The 25432-nt window shown below is 46.2% G+C and overlaps 1 protein-coding gene across 4 annotated transcripts; it reads left to right on the top strand.

Annotated features, from left to right (window-relative positions):
- The first annotated feature begins 1671 nt into the window (after positions 1 to 1671).
- On the top strand, positions 1672 to 25432 carry LOC142920807 (uncharacterized). 4 transcript variants are annotated; one of them, XM_076062897.1, is made up of 14 exons: positions 1672 to 1756; positions 1929 to 1981; positions 2697 to 2810; positions 3986 to 4093; positions 5703 to 5795; positions 7015 to 7068; positions 10916 to 11101; positions 12737 to 12883; positions 14324 to 14377; positions 16067 to 16252; positions 17547 to 17693; positions 18486 to 18563; positions 20559 to 20618; positions 24652 to 25431. In XM_076062897.1, exons 2-14 carry the CDS (start codon positions 1934 to 1936, stop codon positions 24772 to 24774), a joined length of 1398 nt encoding a protein of 465 aa, XP_075919012.1. In that variant the 5' UTR covers positions 1672 to 1756; positions 1929 to 1933; the 3' UTR covers positions 24775 to 25431. The 4 variants fall into 4 exon arrangements, with proteins under 4 accessions (XP_075919012.1, XP_075919011.1, XP_075919013.1 ...); XM_076062896.1 differs by having other exon boundaries at positions 7012 to 7068; XM_076062898.1 differs by lacking the exon at positions 5703 to 5795 and having other exon boundaries at positions 24652 to 25432.

Genomic DNA, 25432 nt, shown 5'->3' with positions numbered 1-25432 from the left:
ACGCATGGAAGCCCCTCACCAGTGTTCTTAACTAATTTTCAGAGGCAGGGAGGGTGGGGAGGGTGGGCAGGTTCGCCGATAAGACATCGTAAAGTTTGAGGGCCGCCACACGTTTGAAACCGCTGGGTTCGACACCAGCACGACGATGGTGGGGAGGTGTTTTCAGATCTGTGTATTGCCGCGTGTCAGGGGCCGCACTAAAGGCCACCACCAGGGGCCGCTGGTGGCCCGCTGGGCTTGCGGTGGAGAACACCGCCCCACAGTAATAATAAGAGAGGGGGTTTTTCCACTTTTTTCTGGCAACACAACTGAAACCTTTTTTTACAAGGATTCATGTTACTGCATTTACCACAATACCTGCAGTAAAAATGCAAACAAAAAAACACACTATGATCATATCTGATGCATTGTCCTTGAAACTGATTGGTCCACACCAAGGGACGGCTTTCTTTTGAGCCTCGACCCAATTGGTGCTCGACCACATGACCCCAAAAGGCGTCACACAGCTCAAAGACAATGCACTATCAAAGTAATGAGGGCTCGGGGTGAGCATCTACATCATTAGACCTCCTTTGCCAGTACCAAAATGTAATAAAAGTGGAAAAACCCTTTTATTATATTTTGGTACTGGCAAAGGAGGTCTAATGATGACTGCCCCACGGTGTTAATGTTTAGAAGGTGTCTGCAATTATTTTGCAGTAGGGGGCGACGATTGCTTTGTGTTTCCCCCAGTTAAGTTATTAGCGAGTTTTCAAGTTTGTAAATGTCAGACATTGCGAGCTACTCAGGAGGAGGCGCTACAACTGTAAATGTTGTGGTATATTCACTCTTCAACACCACCGGCGTGGGGCTAAAGTAGTGAACTATTTTGCCTTTTTATATTCTTGGTTCTTTCGGTAAAGTCACCACTTAGAAGAGAAACAATAAAATAATAAAAATACAAAACAATAAAATTATCACGACGTTTCAAATGTTCTTGCTGTGGTTTTCACACCTGACGATTGCTTGTGTTGCAGTCGAAACGTCGTGAGAATTTTATTGTTTTATATTTTTATTATTTTATTGTTTCCCTTCTACGTGATGGTGACTTTACCGAAAGAACCAAGAAGATGAATCCCTGCAGTCACGAAAGCTTTAAATAAAAATTTATTTGTCTTTTGTCAACGTGACACTTTATTGCTGATTGGCCGTGTCGGGTGGTGGAGGGTTACGACACATTTATAAAGAACGTGATCTAACCCACAAACCTTTATTATGAGCACTACATTCCGTAGAACATCTGACTGTTGTATCTGTAAAGCAAAACAAATACGGTACATTTTGTGCACTGATGCAGTTTTCCGCATCGTTTAATCTGGCTTCTGCCGCACATCACGGACACAACGTTCATGTGACGATTGTCTGAACCGGTCCTGGGCATCCCTTTGGTCGACTCGGCCTCAAATGAGTACCTGGTGCGGTGTGTCAACATCGCCACTGGAGAGACAAAGGCGGCCGGGCGTGGTGCTGGCCACCCACCCCCTCGTGTACCGTGCCGGCCTTCAATGATGCCCGCAAGCAGCACTTGACCCAACAGTCTGTTAAGGCTACACGGTGGAATTTCGTCTTGCATTGAGAGTGTGCTGCATTGCCTATACATTTTTTAAACAATGAAATGAGGCAGATGTCTTGTTACGTTTTTTTTGCAGGTGCAGTGAAGAAGCTGAGATTCGTAGCAGGCTTGAAACAAATATTCGTGGAAAAAATACAGAAATAGGTACGCAACGTTTGAGAGTGTAAATGTCCATTGCGAGTGTTAATTATTTATCGCATGTGCGACATTTTACTTCTATCAGGTGTGTACATTATTAACGTCTATTGTATATTTTCATCATGTCCAACATTCATTGATAGTCCTTTTATTAATATGATTACTTTATTATTTTCAGATAACATGACAATTGCAAGTGACAATAACAATGCGAAACATCAAGAAACGCTGGTGAGTACATTTTAATGTCGTTTTCACAATATCAGCCAGAAGAGTGGACAATATTCAACGTTACAATTGAAGTTCATACGTTTATTACCTAAGTAAAGCCCATTGGGCCAAAAAGCTCTCTTGCAAGTGTGGCTCAGATGTAAGACGACAGCAAATAATTATATTGTAACAATGTGTAAAGCCGGTCTACGTGCTATACTGTAAGAGCAGAATGTGGGAGTCAGGTGTTGTTGACTTTATAAATAGCAGACAGCGCGTGATGACATTAACATTGACAGCACTTCTAAAACAACCCCTTTTTTTCACGAGCTTTGTATTAACTCACTCTGTTGCATCCTCAAATCTTGTAACTCAATGTTAACCCACTTCCCAATGTGGTATCGACCGCAAACTTGGTATACTTATGTCATACTGATGACAATACTATATTCATGTATTTAAACGTTATGTATTTAAACGTTATTTTTTATATGTTATGTTTGGGCTTGGGTCTCATTGTCAACTGACGTTGGCTGTGATTGGCCACAGGCCCCTTACTTTGTGGCGAGTTTCGGGGCCACTTCCTGGAGTCGTGGAGTTCTGGCATCACCAGCACGGCGCACATTACATTAAAGCGTGTTTTTTTTAAAGTACTTTTTTAAATATTTAAACATCTCAAACCCAAGCAGTCTTTACGGTGACTGCAAGGTTCGCGATGACCGTGTTCACTTTGCAGATCAAGGATTTGGAGTCTGAAATGGACTCGCTGAAGCGACGGCACGAGCAAGCGCGCAACAACTCAGCGGCAGAGTTGGCGGATTGCAGGGAGCAGATAAAGCACCTGAAAGAGGTTTGCGGAAAGAAGTTGACAAATGTTTTTTTTACCTCCGTTTTCAGTCTTGGTTAAAAAAAAACAACGCACTGAGCATAATGTGTGTGCACGTTGAACTTCTTTCGCGCCGTACGTAGCCGAGCATGATAATCGGGAGGTGCGGGGGTTGAAGGACATCAAACTAAACACAACAAAAAGCAGTTGACGCTGAAACTAATAAGAGTGCCATTTATTTATTCAGTGAAACCTCACCCAAGCCTTGAGCTCTTTTTCTCTTTCACGTGAGAGTTCTGCTCGGAGATTGTTGGCCACGTCCCATCACCTGTGAGTGTCGTGAGTCCGGTATATTGAAACCGGAGCATCTGGCCAAAGATGCACCGCGCATACGAGTTCAATTCAGTCACAGGTTTGCGCCATCTACTTTTCGTGTATTTTCTTGGCCTCCTCATCAGCAGAAGTTGGGTTCGGGGGTTTCCACAAATGATCAACGACCTTGGCCTTTCTTCGAAGGGTGCCGGATTCGCAGACAGCCAAACCCACCGCGCGCAGCGAAGAGGATGCTGCGTGTTGTCGCGTGCGAACTGTGATTTATACAAGTGTTATGGTGTAAATGACGACGCGGAAGGCAGACGTTGTCGGGGCTGACGCCAACGGTTTATTAAGGGCTGTCGCCTAGCTTTTGGGGAAGGGTTAACACGGGACTTGGTGGTTAAGCTAAATCTCCCCAGGGGAAAGGTACCGGAAACCCCTACGCCCCCCCCCCCCCCCCCCCCCCCCCCCCAGGCTAACGGGCTCTCCCCACGGCGCTGACCAACTCGGCCAGCCGAGTCAAGTAGCCCCCCTACCCTGGGTCCCCACTTTCCTACCGCTCACGACCCCGGCTCCTCGCGAAGACCCCGAACACGTCACCGGTCCTCCCTCAAATACCCCGAGGGGACATGACGTCACTCCTCCCGAGGCGAGTGTGACATTCCGTCACCCCTTTACTCCTCAACACAAGCACGGTGGAGTCTAATGGTGCCGTAGCAGATGTTACTTTTTATACGTGGAGCGTTAACTTGCACCGATGTTAAGTAAAAAAAAAAAACAGCAAATATTTTGCTTTCATGGCATTTAGTAATGAATTTCTTTCTTATCGAGTCAAAATCCCAGGCGCATAGCGTGACCGTTGGGTTTTTTTTACCCTCTTCCAGATAAATTCCCGGAGTATTTCAGCTGAGATTGAGCAAGTGAAAATCAGAGCGGAAAAAACTGCACAGTTCAAAATCACGGAAATGATTGCGATGGCGGAAGAGTACAAGGTAACGCGCGGAAGTTGGCACTTCGTGCTTTAAGCTGCTTCAAAATATCTGCAAAGTTTGTCAAAGGAAGTAACGAAGTGTCTTTTTTTCTTCTGATTGTTCATTGGCAATGGTTGGATTGAAAACGACATTGCGCATTTGTTCATAACGCTCTGCAATTGCCCCCCTTCTTTACGGCAACAGTAACGTTTTAAACTTGTAACTCGCACAGCATTCGCTCACCCTATCATAGAGAGACGTAACAATGACTCGGGCACGAGGAGCTACGGACAAGCAGCACGGCAGCCACACGATGAGCCCTGAGCCGACAGTTGCCCAAGCTCTGGCTCCTCTCTGTATATCATTATAATCAGAATATTTATTTAGACTGCAGGAGGAATGCGATGAGCTATAAAGCTGTTTTTATTCTTGGTTCTTTCGGTAAAGTCACCACGTAGAAGGGAAACAATAGAATAATAAAAATATAAAACAATAAAATTCTCACGACGTTTCGACTGCAACACAAGCAATCATCGTCAGGTGTGCAAACCACAGCAATAAAATTTGAAAAAAGTGGCGTTTTTTTAACGTTAGCACCACGGAGAGCGATTTGCCAGTTTGTTCAGATGGACGAGTCCATCTGTGTTCGGAAAAGAGGAGGGGGGAGACTAAAATAATGGATGCGGTCTGAAAGCCACTGTAAGCGTGAACAATCAATTAAGACCCGAAATGGTTTATCAAATCCTTCCAATGATTGCTAAGCCAGAATCCATCTTCAGCTATAAAGCTGTTTTTCACAAATGTCCAGTAGGGGCACGGGGTCAGAACGTTACAACAACAACAACAACAACAAATAATAACCAAAACACGGTAGGAGTGCAAAGTATAGGAAAGGTAAACGAATAGCTTAAAAAAATATATACACAAATAAAACTAGGTAAAACCCACTGAGCTATATTTATATATTATATGCAGGTTTTATCATCCAATTAATGAGTGTTTAACCTGTACGTATGCTGAACTTCTTTCGCACCGTACGTAGCCAACCGTGTTTATCGGAGGTGTCGGGGAAGGACAACAAACTAAGCACAGAGATTAGAATATTTATTTAGGCTGGAGGAGGAATCAGATGAGCTATAAAGCTCTCTTTCACCGATGTCCAGTAGAAATTAGTTTCTCGATCTAGATTTCAAAGTTAATCGCTCTGGTGGTTTCCTAATATCAAAATGAAGAGCGTTCCAGACGGCCCCAGAAGGGCATCTGAAAGCGACGCGCGATGCCAGGGTCATTGCCCCAAAGTTTCCCTTCGTATTTTTGATGTTCCTCGTTAGGGAAGTTTTATTGACAAATGTGTTGGATTTCTGTGAATGTACATTTGCCGGTGTTTATGTTTCAATTTATTTATTTTTGGGTTTATTTACTTTTAGTGGAAAGTTTGTTAAGAATTTTGAAGCATCGTCTTTCGTCCCTACATTGTTCGCGATATATTCACGAAATGTTTCGAAACGCAAATTGTAACCGTAGCCAAAACACACACACACACACACATCTATTTCCTTAGTTTTTGTGCAAGTTGGTAAATGCCGTTAAAATGTTTTGCATTTTCTTTCTTGCGATCCCCGACGTAAAGCGCCAGTGTGACCGGAATCTGGCAGCTAAAGAAAAGCAATATTGTTATATCGGCCACAAACATCAGGAAGCACTTGAAAATGTGCAAACGTCGGTAAGTTTAGCTTCTGTATCATTTGTTGGTTCCTCCGTTGGTAAATCATCGTTGAGAATGGTCACGCTCACGTTCCACCCCACCCTCACAATCCCGGTGATGTTATGGCAGGCGAGCAATGTTGGCAAGTCACACGGCAAATTAAAGACTCATTGTATGAACAGAACGGTGACATATTCTTGGTTCTTTCAGTAAAGTCACCACCACGTAGAAGGGAAACAATAAAATAATAAAAAAACATAAAACAATAAAATTCTCACGAGGTTTCGACTGCAACACAAAGCAATCATCGTCAGGTGTGAAAACCACAGCAAGAAAAATACAAAATAAATTATTGCTGTGGTTTTCACACCTGACGATTGCTTGCGTTGCAGTCGAAACGTCCCGAGAATTCTATTGTCTTATATTTTTATTATTTTATCGCTTCCCTTCTACGTGGTGGTGGCTTTACCGAAAGAACCAAGAATATGAATCCCTGCAGTCACGGAAGCTTTCAATCAGAACGGTGTCAAATTTTGCTGAAGGAAGAGCAAGCGCCCCATTTGCACGGTCGCACACTGCACACGATTTAACCGAGAGACGGTCCGCTCAGTCGTCCTACCTATGAAATACTCGACGGATCTGCAGTTCAATTATCGTACCGAGTGACTCTCGTGAAAGTAGTCGACACTGAGATGCACGTAGAGACACAAAGACAGAGATCCCCCCGTGTAGCCTTAACAGACTGCTGGGGCAAGCGCTGTTAGCGAGCAACGCGTATGAAGGCCGGCACTGTGGCACACGAGGGGGTGGGTGGCCAGCACCACGCCCGACCGCCTTTTTGTCTCCCGAGTGGCGATGTTTACACACTGCACCAGGTACTCATTTGAGGCTGAGTCGACTTAGGGGAGGCCCAGGACCGGTTCAGAGAATCGTCACTGACGGTGTTGGCCGTGAGAGGGAATGGAACTCGTGTCGTGGGGTTCGTAGCGCGACACGCTAACCGCTGCGCTACCGCTCCCCACTCTGAGATACTGAGCCACGTGACAGACACACAGATAGGGAGGCACAGAAACACGTACAGATGCACGTGAAGTTTCCTTGATAATGCAAGTAGCTTATAATGCGTGTGCCATTCATATCCCCAGTCGTGCCTGCGTTATAGAGAGGTTCTTGGTGTATGTAGACAACTCAAGTATACAATGTCAATCACCGTGACGTTTTTGTTTGTTGAAAGCAGAACAATGAAATGAGAGCAGAAATAGCAAAGTTAAAGGAAGAATTGAAGCAGAAGGTGAGTGTATGAGTGAGTGAGTGTATGAGTGAGTGAGTGCATGAGTGAGTGAGTGTATGAGTGAGTGAGTGTTTGAGTGAGTGTATGAGTGAGTGAGTGTATGAGTGAGTGAGTGTATGAGTGAGTGAGTGTGAGTGAGTGAGTGTATGAGTGAGTGAGTGTATGAGTGAGTGAGTGTATGAGTGAGTGAGTGTATGAGTGAGTGTATGAGTGAGTGTATGAGTGAGTGTGTGAGTGAGTGAGTGTGTGAGTGTGTGAGTGAGTGAGTGTATGAGTGAGTGAGTGTGTGAGAGAGTGAGTGTATGAGTAAGTGAGTGTGTGAGTGAGTGAGTGTATGAGTGAGTGAGTGTATGAGTGAGTGAGTGTTTGAGTGAGTGTATGAGTGAGTGAGTGTATGAGTGAGTGTATGAGTGATTGAGTGTATGAGTGAGTGAGTGTATGAGTGAGTGTATGAGTGAGTGTATGAGTGAGTGAGTGTATGAGTGAGTGTATGAGTGAGTGAGTGTATGAGTGAGTGAGTGTATGAGTGAGTGAGTGTGTGAGAGAGTGAGTGTATGAGTAAGTGAGTGTGTGAGTGAGTGAGTGTATGAGTGAGTGAATGTGTGAGTGAGTGTATGAGTGAGTGAGTGTATGAGTGATTGAGTGTATGAGTGATTGAGTGTATGAGTGATTGAGTGTATGAGTGATTGAGTGTATGAGTGATTGAGTGTATGAGTGATTGAGTGTATGAGTGATTGAGTGATTGAGTGTATGAGTGATTGAGTGTATGAGTGATTGAGTGTATGAGTGATTGAGTGTATGAGTGATATATATTAATTTTTATTTATATATTATATTATAATTATAATTTTATACATCTATAATTGAGTGTATGAGTGATTGAGTGTATGAGTGATAGAGTGTATGGTGAGTGTGTGTATGAGTGAGTGAGTGTATGAGTGAGTGAGTGTATGAGTGAGTGAGTGTATGAGTGAGTGAGTGTATGAGTGAGTGTATGAGTGAGTGTATGAGTGAGTGAGTGTATGAGTGAGTGAGTGTATGAGTGAGTGTATGAGTGAGTGAGTGTGTGAGTGAGTGAGTGTGTGAGTGAGTGAGTGTGTGAGTGAGTGTGTGTGAGTGAGTGTGTGAGAGAGTGAGTGTGTGAGAGAGTGAGTGTGTGAGAGAGTGAGTGTGTGAGAGAGTGAGTGTGTGAGAGAGTGAGTGTGTGAGAGAGTGAGTGTGTGAGAGAGTGAGTGTGTGAGAGAGTGAGTGTGTGAGAGAGTGAGTGTGTGAGACAGTGAGTGTGTGAGTAAGTGAGTGTGTGAGTAAGTGTGTGAGTGAGTGAATGTGTGAGTGAGTGTATGAGTGAGTGAGTGTATGAGTGTATGAGTGAGTGAGTGTGAGAGAGTGAGTGTATGAGTAAGTGAGTGTGTGAGTGAGTAAGTGTATGAGTGAGTGAATGTGTGAGTGTATGAGTGAGTGAGTGTATGAGTGAGTGAGTGTATGAGTGAGTGAGTGTATGAGTGAGTGAGTGTATGAGTGAGTGAGTGTATGAGTGAGTGTATGAGTGAGTGTATGAGTGAGTGTGTGAGTGAGTGAGTGTGTGAGTGTGTGAGTGAGTGAGTGTATGAGTGAGTGAGTGTGTGAGAGAGTGAGTGTATGAGTAAGTGAGTGTGTGAGTGAGTGAGTGTATGAGTGAGTGAGTGTATGAGTGAGTGAGTGTTTGAGTGAGTGTATGAGTGAGTGAGTGTATGAGTGAGTGAGTGTATGAGTGATTGAGTGTATGAGTGAGTGAGTGTATGAGTGAGTGTATGAGTGAGTGTATGAGTGAGTGAGTGTATGAGTGAGTGTATGAGTGAGTGAGTGAGTGTATGAGTGAGTGAGTGTATGAGTGAGTGAGTGTGTGAGAGAGTGAGTGTATGAGTAAGTGAGTGTGTGAGTGAGTGAGTGTATGAGTGAGTGAATGTGTGAGTGAGTGTATGAGTGAGTGAGTGTATGAGTGATTGAGTGTATGAGTGATTGAGTGTATGAGTGATTGAGTGTATGAGTGATTGAGTGTATGAGTGATTGAGTGTATGAGTGATTGAGTGTATGAGTGATTGAGTGTATGAGTGATTGAGTGTATGAGTGATTGAGTGTATGAGTGATTGAGTGTATGAGTGATTGAGTGTATGAGTGATTGAGTGTATGAGTGATTGAGTGTATGAGTGATTGAGTGTATGAGTGATTGAGTGTATGAGTGATTGAGTGTATGAGTGATTGAGTGTATGAGTGATTGAGTGTATGAGTGATTGAGTGTATGAGTGATTGAGTGTATGAGTGATTGAGTGTATGAGTGATTGAGTGTATGAGTGAGTGAGTGTATGAGTGAGTGAGTGTATGAGTGAGTGAGTGTATGAGTGAGTGAGTGTATGAGTGAGTGTATGAGTGAGTGTATGAGTGAGTGTATGAGTGAGTGAGTGTATGAGTGAGTGAGTGTATGAGTGAGTGTATGAGTGAGTGAGTGTGTGAGTGAGTGAGTGTGTGAGTGAGTGAGTGTGTGAGTGAGTGTGTGTGAGTGAGTGTGTGAGAGAGTGAGTGTGTGAGAGAGTGAGTGTGTGAGAGAGTGAGTGTGTGAGAGAGTGAGTGTGTGAGAGAGTGAGTGTGTGAGAGAGTGAGTGTGTGAGAGAGTGAGTGTGTGAGAGAGTGAGTGTGTGAGAGAGTGAGTGTGTGAGACAGTGAGTGTGTGAGTAAGTGAGTGTGTGAGTAAGTGTGTGAGTGAGTGAATGTGTGAGTGAGTGTATGAGTGAGTGAGTGTATGAGTGTATGAGTGAGTGAGTGTGAGAGAGTGAGTGTATGAGTAAGTGAGTGTGTGAGTGAGTAAGTGTATGAGTGAGTGAATGTGTGAGTGTATGAGTGAGTGAGTGTATGAGTGAGTGAGTGTATGAGTGAGTGAGTGTATGAGTGAGTGAGTGTATGAGTGAGTGAGTGTATGAGTGAGTGAGTGTTTGAGTGAGTGTATGAGTGAGTGAGTGTATGAGTGAATGAGTGTATGAGTGAGTGAGTGTGTGAGTGAGTGTTTGAGTGAGTGAGTGAGTGTATGAGTGAGTGTATGAGTGATTGAGTGTATGAGTGAGTGAGTGTATGAGTGAGTGTATGGGTGAGTGTATGAGTGAGTGAGTGTATGAGTGAGTGAGTGTATGAGTGAGTTAGTGTATGAATGAGTGTATGAGTGAGTGAGTGTGTGAGAGAGTGAGTGTATGAGTAAGTGAGTGTGTGAGTGAGTGAGTGTATGAGTGAGTGAGTGTTTGAGTGTATGAGTGAATGAGTGTATGAGTGAGTGAGTGTGTGAGTGAGTGTTTGAGTGAGTGAGTGAGTGTATGAGTGAGTGAGTGTATGAGTGAGTGAGTGTATGAGTGAGTGAGTGTATGAGTGATTGAGTTTTAGGAGTGAGTGAGTGTATGAGTGAGTGTATGAGTGAGTGAGTGTATGAGTGAGTGTATGAGTGAGTGAGTGAGTGTATGAGTGAGTGAGTGTGTGAGAGAGTGAGTATATGAGTAAGTGAGTGTGTGAGTGAGTAAGTGTATGAGTGAGTGAGTGTATGAGTGAGTGAGTGTATGAGTGGGAGAGAGACCAGGGGTTAGGGCAGTTAAATAACCCCTGGTCTCTCTCCAGCTTGAGTAAACAATGTCCTTGCTGTGGTTGTCACACCTGACGATGATTTGCTTAGCGTTGCGATCGAAATGTCGGGATTGATTTATTTAAAAAAAAAATTCGCTTAAAGAGCGCGGCTCCCGCTTTGCCCACGGGACTCGCTCCGTCTAAGCGAGCCCGAGAACTTTGCCCGCGGCGAAGGCGGCGACTCGATCTTCTCGCGTTCCCCCCGCAGGAGGGCGGCGTCGACGCGTCGCTCCGACCCCGAGCCGCGCCCCAGGCGGCGGTCACGGCCGGGACTTCCGCAGCGACGCCGGCAACGGGCGACGGGAACTCGCTCGCTCCCGGTTCGGCGGGGGACGAGGCGCCGCGCGAATCCTCTCGGGGGTTCCGCCGGCGTCCACGCGAGAGAGCCACGCAGGTACGTCGCGCGTTTCGTCGCGCACGGGAGCCAATCCCCGTCGCTCCCCGGGCTCGAGGGCGGTCGGCCTCTCTGGGGGCGTCCTCGCCTTCGGCCGCCGTTCCGTCGCGAGTCTCGCCCCGTCGGCTGGCTGCCGTCGTCCGTTCCGGCAGAAGTATATCCGGTCAAAGCCCGCTCGCGTTTTCTTCGCGATATCCATCTCTCCGTTTGGTACGATGATAAACATCTACGTTTTGATTTTAAGCTTTTGTTCGTATTTTTATTATTTTGTTGTTTCCCCTTCTACGTGACTTTACCGGAAAAAAAAAACAAGAATAACAATAATAATGTCTCTTAAGCCACCGTCCCACAATTGCCTTCTGGGAGCGCACAGTTGTATCAACATTGTTTTGAGACAATTGAACTCTCTGGGCCTTGTGTTGACACACGACGAGTGTGTACACGTCAGCCTTGTGTACACACCTGACCGAGTGTGTACACGTCAGCCTTGTGTACACACCTGACCGAGTGTGTACACGTCAGCCTTGTGTACACACCTGGCCCAGTGTGTACACGTCAGCCTTGTGTACACACCTGACCGAGTGTGTACATGTCAGCCTTGTGTACACACCTGACCGAGTGTGTACACGTCAGCCTTGTGTACACACCTGACCGAGTGTGTACACGTCAGCCTTGTGTACACACCTGACCGAGTGTGTACACGTCAGCCTTGTGTACACACCTGACCGAGTGTGTACACGTCAGCCTTGTGTACACACCTGACCGAGTGTGTACACGTCAGCCTTGTGTACACACCTGACCGAGTGTGTACACGTCAGCCTTTTGTACACACCTGACCGAGTGTGTACACGTCAGCCTTGTGTACACACCTGACCGAGTGTGTACACGTCAGCCTTGTGTACACACCTGACCGAGTGTGTACACGTCAGCCTTGTGTACACACCTGACCGAGTGTGTGCACGTCAGCCTTGTGTACACACCTGACAGAGTGTGTACACGTCAGCACTGGGGGGGAGACATGTGACCAGGTGAGGTGCTGGCCACGGCAACCCCCCTCCTCGTGCGCTGCGCTGGCCAAGCCGGCGTGAGGTGGCTCACTCCCCCTCTCTCTCTGAAAGCCAGGAGTGGAAATTCCACATTCTTATGACGGGGCCCACAGAATCGGATTTCAACTCAACGCTTTTCGTTAACAATCCACGTGGTCTCATCTCTGCACATCTCTGCACCACATAATTGAAATTGATTTTGTATTGAGACTCATTTTTTATTGTGGAACGTTACGGGTAACAATGTATTCTGTGTTTACACATACACGCACGTAATAGATGCTTTGGCCATCAGCCTTTTGGCATTACAGACCAACATTATTCAGCAGTATTCATTCAAGCTAGCAAGATCTGGAGCAGTTTTTTTTTACTTTCTTGGGTCTTATTCATCAGTCAGGCTTGTTAAATAAATCCCGCTGGGTTAAGCGACGATGTTCGGTATTTGCAATCAGCACGGCACCCCTGTAGCCTGCGAGACCTAAATGGGGGATCTTTGTCTGTGTGCCCGTTTGATCTACAAGACTTCACCCCTGTAGCCTGCGAGACCTAAATGGGGGATCTTTGTCTGTGTGCCCGTGTGATCTGCAAGACTTCACCTTTGCCCGCACCAGTAACAGCGGCCAAGTTGGCTCCCGAGGGCATTCGCGAGCCCCTTGCCACGGGGGAGATGGCGAATGCAAAGCGAAAGTTACTCTATTGGTCGGACTCCGAGAGCTCTGAAGGCATGGATTTGACGGTGAGTTAATGCGACCGCTTTGATTGTAATTCTTCGGACGCCGCAATGGGACTTGATCCACTCTGGTAGGGGAAGGAGCGGCTCGCTTGACCCCAGGGATGATTCGCGTCATGCCAGGTTCACTTGTGGATGTTCGTGCTGATTCGAGGCATTCCTCCTAATGTACGGCGCGCAGTGAAACCACTCAAAGCCGGACCAACTGGGGGGAGAGCCTTTCCCGTTTAGCTTCTGTATCATTTGTTGGTTCCTCCGTTGGTAAATCATCGTTGAGAATGGTCACGCTCACGTTCCACCCCACCCTCACAATCCCGGTGATGTTATGGCAGGTGAGCAATGTTGCCAAATCACACGGCAAATTAAAGACTCATTGTATGAACAGAACGGTGACATATTCTTGGTTCTTTCGGTAAAGTCACCACCACGTAGAAGGGAAACAATAAAATAATAAAAAAACATAAAACAATAAAATTCTCATGAGGTTTCGACTGCAACACAAAGCAATCATCGTCAGGTGTGAAAACCACAGCAAGAAAAATACAAAATAAATGTCTTGCTGTGGTTTTCACACCTGACGACGATTGCTTGTGTTGCAGTCGAAACGTCCCGAGAATTCTATTGTCTTATATTTTTATTATTTTATCGCTTCCCTTCTACGTGGTGGTGACTTTACCGAAAGAACCAAGAATATGAATCCCTGCAGTCACGGAAGCTTTAAATCAGAACGGTGACAAATTTTGCTGAAGGAAGAGCAAGCAACCCATTTGCACGGTCGCACACTGCACACGATTTAACTGAGAGACGGTCCGCTCAGTCGTCCTACCTATGAAATACTCGACGGATCTGCAGTTCAATTATCGTACCGATTGAGTCTCGTGAAAGTAGTCGACACTGAGATGCACGTAGAGACACAAAGACAGAGATCCCCCCGTGTAGCCTTAACAGACTGCTGGGGCAAGCGCTGTTCGCGAGCAGCACCTATGAAGGCCGGCACTGTGGCACACGAGGGGGTGGGTGGCCAGCACCACGCCCGACCGCCTTTTTGTCTCCCGAGTGGCGATGTTTACACACCGCACCAGGTACTCATTTGAGGCTGAGTCGACCTAGGGGAGGCCCAGGACCGGTTCAGAGAATCGTCACTGACGGTGTTGGCCGTGAGAGGGAATGGAACTCGTGTCGTGGGGTTCGTAGCGCGACGCGCTAACCGCTGCGCCACCGCTCCCCACTCTGAGATACTGAGCCACGTGACAGACACACAGATAGGGAGGCACAGAAACACGTACAGAGATGCACGTGAAGTTTCCTTGATAATGCAAGTAGCTTATAATGCGTGTGCCATTCATATCCCCAGTCGCGCCTGCGTTATAGAGAGGTTCTTGGTGTATGTAGACAACTCAAGTATACAATGTCAATCACCGTGACGTTTTTGTTTGTTGAAAGCAGAACAATGAAATGAGAGCAGAAATAGCAAAGTCAAAGGAAGAATTGAAGCAGAAGGTGAGTGTTTGAGTGAGTGAGTGTATGAGTGAGTGTTTGAGTGAGTGAGTGTATGAGTGAGTGAGTGTATGAGTGAGTGAGTGTGTGAGTGAGTGTTTGAGTGAGTGAGTGAGTGTATGAGTGAGTGAGTGTATGAGTGATTGAGTGTATGAGTGAGTGAGTGAGTGTATGAGTGAGTGTATGAGTGAGTGAGTGTATGAGTGAGTGAGTGTATGAGTGAGTGAGTGTATGAGTGAGTGAGTGTATGAGTGAATGAGTGTATGAGTGAGTGAGTGAGTGTATGAGTGAGTGTATGAGTGAGTGTATGAGTGAGTGAGTGTGTGAGAGAGTGAGTGTATGAGTAAGTGAGTGTGTGAGTGAGTAAGTGTATGAGTGAGTGAGTGTATGAGTGAGTGAGTGTATGAGTGAGTGAGTGTATGAGTGAGTGAGTGTATGAGTGAGTGAGTGTATGAGTGAGTGTATGAGTGAGTGAGTGAGTGTATGAGTGAGTGAGTGTATGAGTGATTGAGTGTATGAGTGATTGAGTGTATGAGTGAGTGAGTGTATGAGTGAGTGTATGAGTGAGTGAGTGAGTGTATGAGTGAGTGTATGAGTGAGTGAGTGTGTGAGAGAGTGAGTGTATGAGTAAGTGAGTGTGTGAGTGAGTGAATGTGTGAGTGAGTGTATGAGTGAGTGAGTGTATGAGTGAGTGAGTGTATGAGTGAGTGAGTGTATGAGTGAGTGAGTGTATGAGTGAGTGAGTGTTTGAGTGAGTGTATGAGTGAGTGTATGAGTGAATGAGTGTATGAGTGAGTGAGTGTGTGAGTGAGTGTTTGAGTGAGTGAGTGAGTGTATGAGTGAGTGAGTGTATGAGTGATTGAATGTATGAGTGAGTGAGTGTATGAGTGAGTGTATGAGTGAGTGTATGAGTGAGTGAGTGTATGATTGAGTGTATGAGTGAGTGAGTGAGTGTATGAGTGAGTGAGTGTATGAGTGAGTGAGTGTGTGAGAGAGTGAGTGTATGAGTAAGTGAGTGTGTGAGTGAGTGAGTGTATGAGTGAGTGAGTGTATGAGTGAGTGAGTGTTTGAGTGAGTGTATGAGTGAGTGAGTGTATGAGTGAATGAGTGTAAGAGTGAGTGAGTGAGTGTATGAGTGAGTGAGTGTATGAGTGAGTGAGTGTATGAGTGATTGAGTGTATGAGTGAGTGAGCGTATGAGTGAGTGAGTGTATGAGTGAGTGTATGAGTGAGTGAGTGTATGAGTGAGTGAGTGTATGAGTGAGTGAGTGTGTGAGAGAGTGAGTGTATGAGTAAGTGAGTGTGTGAGTGAGTAAGTGTATGAGTGAGTGAATGAGTGAGTGAGTGTATGAGTGTATGAGTGAGTGAGTGTATGAGTGAGTGAGTGTATGAGTGAGTGAGTGTATGAGTGAGTGAGTGTAAGAGTGGGAGAGAGACCAGGGGTTAGGGCAGTTAAACAACCCCTGATCTCTCTCCTGCTTGAGTAAACAATGTCCTTGCTGTGGTTGTCACACCTGACGATGATTTGCTTAGCGTTGCGATGGAAACGTCGGGATTGATTTATTTAAAAAAAAAATTCCGCTTAAAGAGCGCGGTTCCCGCTTTGCCCACGGGACTCGCTCCGTCTAAGCGAGCCCGAGAACTTTGCCCGCGGCGAAGGCGGTGACTCGATCCTCTCGCGTTCCCCCCGCAGGAGGGCGGCGTTGACGCGTCGTCCCGACCCCGAGCCGCGCCCCAGGCGGCGGTCACGGCCGGGACTTCCGCGGTGACGCCGGCGATGGGCGACGGGAACTCGCTCGCTCCCGGTTCGGCGGGGGACGAGGCGCCGCGCGAATCCTCTCGGGGGTTCCGCCGGCGTCCACGCGAGAGAGCCACGCAGGTACGTCCCGCGTTTCGTCGCGCACGGGAGCCGATCCCCGTCGCTCCCGGGCTCGACGGCGGTCGGCCTCTCCGGGGGCGTCCTCGCCTTCGGCCGCCATTCCATCGCGAGTCTCGCCAAGTCGGCTGGCTGCCGTCGTCCGTTCTGGCGGAAGTATATCCGGCCAAAGCCCGCTCGCGTTCTCTTCGCGATATCCATCTCTCCGTTTGGTACGATGATAAACATCTACGTTTTGATTTGAAGCTTTTGTTTCGTATTTTTATTATTTTGTTGTTTCCCCTTCTACGTGACTTTACCGGAAAAAAAACCAAGAATAATAATGTCTCTTAAGCCACCGTCCCACAATTGCCTTCTGGGAGCGCACAGTTGTATCAACATTGTTTTGAGACAATTGAACTCTCTGGGCCTTGTGTTGACACACGGCGAGTGTGTACACGTCAGCCTTGTGTACACACCTGACCGAGTGTGTACAGGTCAGCCTTGTGTACACACCTGACCGAGTGTGTACACGTCAGCCTTGTGTACACACCTGACCGAGTGTGCACATGTCAGCCTTGTGTACACACCTGACCGAGTGTGTACACGTCAGCCTTATGAACACACCTGACCGAGTGTGTACACGTCAGCCTTGTGTACACACCTGACAGAGTGTGTACACGTCAGCACTGGGGGGGAGACATGTGACCAGGTGAGGTGCTGGCCACGGCAACCCCCCTCCTCGTGCGCTGCGCTGGCCAAGCCAGCGTGAGCTGGCTCACTCCCCCTCTCTCTCTGAAAGCTAGGAGTGGAAATTCCACATTCTTATGACGGGGCCCACAGACTCGAATTTCAACTCAACGCTTTTCGTTAACAATCCACGTGGTCTCATCTCTGCACATCTCTGCACCACATAATTGAAATTGATTTTGTATTGAGAGTCATTTTTTATTGTGGAACGTTACGGGTAACAATGTATTCTGTGTTTACACATACACGCACGTAATAGATGCTTTGGCCATCAGCCTTTTGGCATTACAGACCAACATTATTCAGCAGTATTCATTCAAGCTAGCAAGATCTGGAGCAGTTTTTTTTACTTTCTTGGGTCTTATTCATCAGTCAGGCTTGTTAAATAAATCCCGCTGGGTTAAGCGACGATGTTCGGTATTTGCGATCAGCACGGCACCCCTGTAGCCTGCGAGACCTAAATGGGGGATCTTTGTCTGTGTGCCCGTTTGATCTACAAGACTTCACTCCTGTAGCCTGCGAGACCTAAATGGGGGATCTTTGTCTGTGTGCCCGTGTGATCTGCAAGACTTCACCTTTGCCCGCACCAGTAACAGCGGCCAAGTCGGCTCCCGAGGGCATTCGCGAGCCCCTTGCCACGGGGGAGATGGCGAATGCAAAGCGAAAGTTACTCTATTGGTCGGACTCCGAGAGCTCTGAAGGCATGGATTTGACGGTGAGTTAATGCGACCGCTTTGATTGTAATTCTTCGGACGCCACAATGGGACTTGATCCACTCTGGTAGGGGAAGGAGCGGCTCGCTTGACCCCAGGGATGATTCGCGTCATGCCAGGTTCACTTGTGGATGTTCATGCTGAATAGAGGCATTCCTCCTAATGTAAGGCGCGCAGTGAAACCACTCAAAGCCGGACCAACTGGGGGGAGAGCCTTTCCCGTTATGGGGGGCTGACTGGCATGCCGCAGATAATTAAATATTTGCTATAATCTAATGAAAATAATTGCTTAATAATTGCATGGCTGTGTAACTGGAATCTTAAGGCATTCATTTGACAATTGGCATTAAAATATAAATTTTAAATAAAAAAACAAAATCTCTCCTCTGCAGTTTAATGCGAGTCTCCATCACCATGAATCGGAATAAAAGGCCGCGGTCACTGGATGCGTGAAGGTGGAATAAACATCGTGGCGAGCTTGGAGCATTTGTTAAATAACCGTAGGATGGATGTGCCAGAGACGGAGCGCTCACAAAGCATGCCCGTGACCAGGGGACGGGTTTCTGAATTCCCAAAAATCTCAACGTGCAACACCTCGACGAAGATTTATATTTGCTCGTGCGTTGCGCGCACGGGAACTGATTTTTTTTGTAAAGTAAATTATTATTTAAAAAAATTTCAGGAAGCCTTTTGGCTTACGCCGTATTCCAGCAAGGCCGAATAATTTTTGTTTAATTGCAGGATCTATGCATGTGCACGATTTATCTTCATCGATATTTATGAATGTACGTTAGGTGGATGAACAACTCCTAGAGAGTGCGTCTGGCACGATGCCATCCAAGCGAAGTGACAAGGCCAGGGCAGCAGGCAAGGTGAGGGTCTCCGACGTCTTCCTCACGTAGATGTCGAGGTTTCGCTGACGCAGCACCAATGGTGCCTGCACTCGACCAGGTTAAACCTGAACTGTTTATGGACCAGTCACATGCTAATTCCTCACGTTAACATCATGCTAATCTCCCAGTTACATGCTAATCCCTCACACTAACATCATGCTAATCTCCCAGTTACATGCTAATCCCTCACATTAACATCGTGCTAATCTCCCAGTTACATGCTAATTCCTCACATTAACATCATGCTAATGTAGTGGGGTAGATAATGTGCATAGGAATTGGCCATATACAGTACATACAGACAGACAAGGAGAACGGGTCACACGAGGTCGAACAGGTGGTCGAGTCGCGAGTGGCGTAAACAAACCCAAGTAATTAAGGGAGTCGTGGCACGAGGGCTGTGATTGGTCGAGAGACTGTTAGCGTTAAGTGGTAGCGTCTGAATGTCTGATGAAGGGGACAGGTGCGGGCTGGCGGGAAACGGCCAGCGAGCCACGTGGCAATTAATTAAGGCTAATGCGAGAGGGGATAAAACGCGAGGTGGTTTGAACGGAGGGGAGTTGCTGTTGGAGAGTTGCTGTTGGAGAGTTGCTGTTGGAGAGTTGCTGTTGGAGAGTTGCTGCTGGGGAGTTGTTGCTGGAGAGTTGTTGCTGGGCAGTTGTTGACGAGAGGTGAAGAGATACGAAGAAGACAGCTGGAAATGTTAGGGAAGAATAGATAGAGAGCCGGACCCCAAAGACAGTAAATAGCGATAGGGAGAGTCAGCGTTAGCGGAGATAGATAGAGTCACTGTGTGTGAATAGATGGAAGTCACTGCGTGTGAAGAGATAGCGGCGATACTGTGTGTGAGGAGATAGAAGACGAACCACTGTGTGTGGAAGGGAAGATACTGTGTGTGAAGAGATAGGCGAAGAAACACTGTGTGTGGAAGGTGATGCACGGACGATGCTGAAGTAAATCGGAGTGTCCGAGTTGGCGGAGCATGGAGAGAATTACTGTGTGTACGGAACGATGGAATAAAAGTGACGGAGGAAAAAGAGACGGTTGTCGTACGAGTGAATTCACGGCACTACACTAATCTCCCAGTTACATGCTAATCCCTCACACTAACATCATGCTAATCTCCCAGTTACATGCTAATTCCTCACATTAACATCCTGCTAATCTCCCAGTTACATGCTAATCCCTCACACTAACATCATGCTAATCTCCCAGTTACATGCTAATTTCTCACACTAACATCATGCTAATCTCCCAGTTACATGCTAATTTCTCACATTAACATCATGCTAATCTCCCAGTTACATGCTAATTCATCACATTAACATCCTGCTAATCTCTCAGTTACATGCTAATTCCTCACACTAATATCCTGCTAATCTCCCAGTTACATGCTAATTCCTCACACTAACATCATGCTAATCTCCCAGTTACATGCTCATTCCTCACATTAACATCCTGCTAATCTCTCACATTAACTTAGCTACTTCAATGATACATTCCTCTGTTGATATGTAAACTCCTTTGTCAAGGGGCTCTGCTCCTCCCACCCAGCTTAAAAGACGCTGCCAAGCTTAGCGGTGTTCACTGGAGCGCTGTCGTCCAGACAGTTCTGTTCCTTCACCTGAGGATGGCTGCTTGTGTTGTGGCCGAAACGTCGCCCCCCCCCCCCCCCCTGAATGAGCTGTTTTAATGAATGGGATTGATTACTTCAAGTGACTTGATTTTTAATGGAAACAATTTCCTCAACTGAATAACTGTAACCGGGGCCTTGAAACGACTCAGGCAGCTTTGAAACGTGGCTGTGCCAAGTGCAGCAGCTACGTCATTGAGGCATTTGTGGAATGAAATTGGTCGTGGCTGCAGTGCACGCGGTGTGCAAGATGTGGTTGGAGGAGGTGAACCTAGAAATTGATTTGACCTCTGAAGATGCCCAAGTTTATTTGTGCTAATCACTGTTTACATTTTCCTCAGAACCTTTTTGATGCCGAGGGGTCAGGTGACTCCGATGACGATGACACGGACACAATCCGAGTGAGGCTTTACCACTACACTTTAAATTCTTGCAAAATTGTTTGTGGCAGATGTTAAATATACCTTGTGGGGTCTGCTAACGATATCAGGTGTTGCTATGAAGTTGTCAAGGATATGCCTGTATAGTATTGGATTAATAATCTTGGTTCTTTCGGTAAAAATAAAACAATACGAAAATTATTGTTTTATTTGTATTATTTTATTATTTCCCTTCTACGTGACTACTGAAAGAACCAAGAAGATGTTTTTGGTTGTTCCATCATATCTGCCGGGTTCTAGACTATTTAATTTCCTAGTTAATTCCCCCCCCCCCGCATCCCCAGCATTTGGTTTTGTTGCTGCATTGGCATTGTTGCTACATTGGCATTGTTTGATACATTGGCATTGTTGCTACATTGGCATTGCTGCTACATTGGCATTGTTGCTGCATTGGCATTGTTGCTGCATTGGCATTGCTGCTACATTGGCATTGTTGTTGCATTGTTGCTATATTGGCATTGTTGTTGCATTGTTGCTACATTGGCATTGTTGCTACATTGACATTGTTGCTACATTGGCATTGTTGCTACATTGACATTGTTGCTACATTGGCATTGTTGCTACATTGGTTTTGTTGCTACATTGGCATTGTTGCTACATTGGCATTGTTGCTACATTGGCATTGTTGCTACATTGGCATTGTTGCTACATTGGCAGTGTTGCTACATTGGCATTGTTGATCCATTGTTGCTACATTGGCATTGTTGCTACATTGGCATTGTTGCTACATTGTTGCTGCATTGGCATTGTTGCTACATTGGCATTGTTGCTGCATTGGCATTGCTGCTACATTGGCATTGTTGCTACATTGGCATTGTTGCTACATTGGCATTGCTGCTACATTGGCATTGTTGCTACATTGGCATTGTTGCTACATTGACATTGTTGCTACATTGGCATTGTTGCTACATTGGCATTGTTGCTACATTGACATTGTTGCTGCATTTGGTATTGTTGCTACATTGGCATTGTTGCTACATTGGCATTGTTGCTACATTGACATTGTTGCTACATTGGCATTGTTGCTACATTGGCATTGTTGCTACATTGGCATTGTTGCTACATTGGCATTGTTGCTACATTGGCATTGTTGCTACATTGGCATTGTTGCTATATTGGCATTGTTGCTACATTGGCATTGTTGCTACATTGGCATTGTTGCTACATTGACATTGTTGCTGCATTGGCATTGCTGCTACATTGGCATTGTTGCTACATTGGCATTGTTGCTACATTGGCATTGTTGCTACATTGGCATTGATACATTGGCATTGTTGTTACATTGGCATTGTTGCTGCATTGGCATTGTTGTTACATTGGCATTGTTGCTACATTGGCATTGTTGCTGCATTGGCATTGTTGATACATTGGCATTGTTGTTACATTGGCATTGTTGCTGCATTGGCATTGTTGTTACATTGGCATTGTTGCTGCATTGGTATTGTTGCTGCATTGGCATTGTTGCTGCATTGCATTCTTGTTGCATTGTTGCTACATTGGCATTGTTGCTACATTGTTGCTACATTGTTGCTACATTGTTGCTACATTGTTGCTGCATTGTTGCTACATTGTTGCTACATTGGCACTCGTGCACCGCCCGTGCTTCTGGTGTTGTTGCTACACTTGGGCTATGCCTCCCATCCCCAAACCTTCACAAACACTTTGCCTTTAGAGGCTGACCCCTTTGCCTGATGATGACCGCTTTGTGTCGCGATCGAAACGTCGTGGTTTAATTTATTTTTAACCTTTATTTTTATTTTCTTTACCTACGTGACTTTACCGAAAGAGCCAGAGTGTGTGGATCCTTTGCAGTCACGACAACTTCCAATCTAGAATGAGTGCGCTTCGCTTGCAATCTGGCTTGATCTCCCTGGGCGCTGCGGTTTCAACAATGCCCACGACGTAACGCACTTTTGTCTCTCACTCCAAAAGATCATTATTGCTCTCCAGCAACGTTTCACGCGGCAAGCCGCTTCGTAGAGCTGCCGTCTGTGGCCAGTTCGCCGCTCTAAAAGAAGCTCATCGTTCAATGGGCCTTACCTGCTGAGATAAAAAAAAAATTTGGTTTTCATTTATTTTTATTTTATTGATTTTTTTTACCTACGTGACTTTACCGAAAAAAACAAAGAGTAAGATCAAAATGGTTTAGTTTTTTTTGTTTATATTTTTTAATTCATTTTTTTAACCTTTCCTATACTTTGCACTCCTATTGTGGTGTTCTTGTATTGTTTGCTGTTGTGACGTCTGACATGGCCTTCTTACCGGTGTAGAAATGTTAACGGCCTCACCTGGCATACAGGAGGTCGTGGATTCCATGCCGACTCTGACGCCTGCTGTATATTTGGAGCTTGCGTGTTCTCCACGTGGTTGCGTGGATTTTTCTCCAGGTCCTCCGATTGTTCCCTACACATTTAAAAACGTGGCTTTTTAGAGTATTTGGCTGCTATACATTTCCACGTGATAAGCCACTTGGTCGAGCTATCATTTGTGGCCAGGTCACTTCTGAACGAGAGCTATACAGCTCAGTGGGCCTTACCTGGTAAAATAAAAAAAATAGTTAATAGTACCGGACATCTGTGAAAAACAGCTTCATAGCTCATCGGATTCCTCCAATATAAATACAACTTCTCATTCTGGATAAATGGGTGCGCCATTTAATCGATCGGCTGGTTGTGTGTGGTGGGGTCAAGTTGCGGCTACTCCCACCATCTTCCAAGACGTCGTGGACAGTGCCGCTCACCCTCTGTAGAACTCCTTCCAAGACGTCGTGGACAGCGCCGCTCACCCCCTGTAGAACTCATTCTGCCTGCAGTGTGGCATGAGCCAGCAATTGCAGCTCTGCGCCGTCACTTCTATTGTCCACTTATCTCATTGCATTGCTTCTAGGCGTCTCATTCCCAGTCCGCGTATTGCAGCGTCACTTCTATTGTCTACTTATCTCATTGCATTGCTTCTAGGTGGTCGCTCTCATTCCTAGTCCGCGTATTGCAGCGTCAATGCCAGTCACCCGATTGGTCACCCACCCATTCAAGCCAACAATTTTGACCGATCTTTAAATGGGCCCACTCTTGTCAGATCTCAGACACTAAGCAGGAATTAGCCGGTGCAATACTTGCATGGGAGACTGCCGGGGACTACCAGGCTTGGCCTACGAGGTGGTCAGGAGATGGCAGCGTAGCAATGGATTCTTGAATCTATCAGTGTGGAGCTTTTGAGTGCTCCCCCCCCCACTTTTATGTAAATGCTGTTTAATGTTTACAATAATATTGTGTTCGTGTCACATGTTTGGTGCCCTCGTTTTCACGCTTCTACATTCTTGTTTTTGTGGCATGGAGACTCCCATCAGCCGTAATCATTCCACTTTCCGGACGGAGGCCTCCCCGCGCAATCGCCACCTCTCTCGCGATCCTGCAGATCTATAAAGATCCACACTTAGTGCCTGTGCACGCGGGGCTCAATTCATCGCTCCATCTCCTCGGTTGTCGCCGCCTCGGTCGAGTATCTTCCGTTGGATGCCACTCCGGTCCGTTTTTTCCTTGGCCATCGTCCCATCGTCCCTCTCCTGCCCAAGGTGGCTTCTCTCAACAGTTTGAACGATGTCACGAAACCCCCGTGTGTATTATCTGACCCTCGTGTTGTCCGTGCAGTACGTGTGTTGAACTACTTTCGCACCACCGTGCGTAGCCACGAACCCTGTGTACATTATCTGACCCTCGTGTTGTCCGTGCGTGTGTGTGTACGTGCGTGCGTACGTGCGTGCGTGTGTACGTGTTGAACTACTTTGGCACCACCGTGCGTAGCCAACTGTGCTAATAGAAGGTCCGGGTGGATGGACAACGAAAACGTTGTTCCTTTCACCATCTCTCAGTGTAATCCCAAGGGAGCATCTCGCCGTGCTTCTTTGTGAGCGCCTCTGCGTTTGCGTCCCGCATCTTTGTGACTGTTGACGATGGCGGTGTTGTTGTGGCGTCTTCGATGTGTTCATTTGTCACAGGCGAGCGAGATCTCAAGAAAAGCTGCGTCGAGAAGAAAGGTCAAACGAGGGAGGATGATCTCTGCGTTACCTCCCAGCAAGCCTCCTGCAATAGAGTGGGGCAACATCTTTGACTGGTTTTAGGATCCAGATGTCTACGCTTTTGAACCTGAGGATTAAGTCAGAGTGTTTTTTTGAGCGACGTTGTTTTAACGTTGTTTTAACGTTGTTTTGCGTTCAATGTTCTTGGCGAAATGGTGGCCAGGGTGGAGACTTTTAGCCACCGCGGTTAAAATATTTTGGGTGTTCAGTTTTAAGTAAGTGTTTTTCTGTTGATTTAAAGCTTTCGTGACTGCAGGGATTCATATTCTTGGTTCTTTCGGTAAAGTCACCACGTAGAAGGGAAACAATAAAATAATAAAAATATAAAACAATAAAATTATCACGACGTTTCGACTGCAACACAAAGCAATCGTCATCAGGTGTGAAAACCACAGCAAGAAAATTTGAAAAAAATTTATTGCTGTGGTTTTCACACCTGATGATGATTGATTGTGTTGCAGTCGAAACGCCGTGAGAATTTTGTTTTATATATTTTTATTATTTTACTGTTTCCCTTCTACGCGGTGGTGACTTTATCGAAAGAACCAAGAATAATAAAAGTGTTTCTCACCAATTTTCAGAGAGGAGGGGGGAGACACTTTCGCCTATAAGTTTGAGTTGGGCGGCCACACATTTGAAACCACAGCTGGGGTTGACAGCAGCATGATGATGATGGGGGGGGGGGTGTTTTCACATTTGT

This window comes from Petromyzon marinus, unplaced genomic scaffold, assembly GCF_048934315.1.
Source record: "Petromyzon marinus isolate PM22_M1 ecotype Great Lakes invasive population unplaced genomic scaffold, UKy_Petmar_22M1.pri1.0 PM_G_Scaffold_77, whole genome shotgun sequence".
In the NCBI taxonomy this organism is placed as follows: domain Eukaryota; kingdom Metazoa; phylum Chordata; class Hyperoartia; order Petromyzontiformes; family Petromyzontidae; genus Petromyzon; species Petromyzon marinus.
The sequence above is the reverse complement of the archived record's forward strand: the minus strand, read 5'-3'. Positions and strand labels throughout refer to the sequence as shown.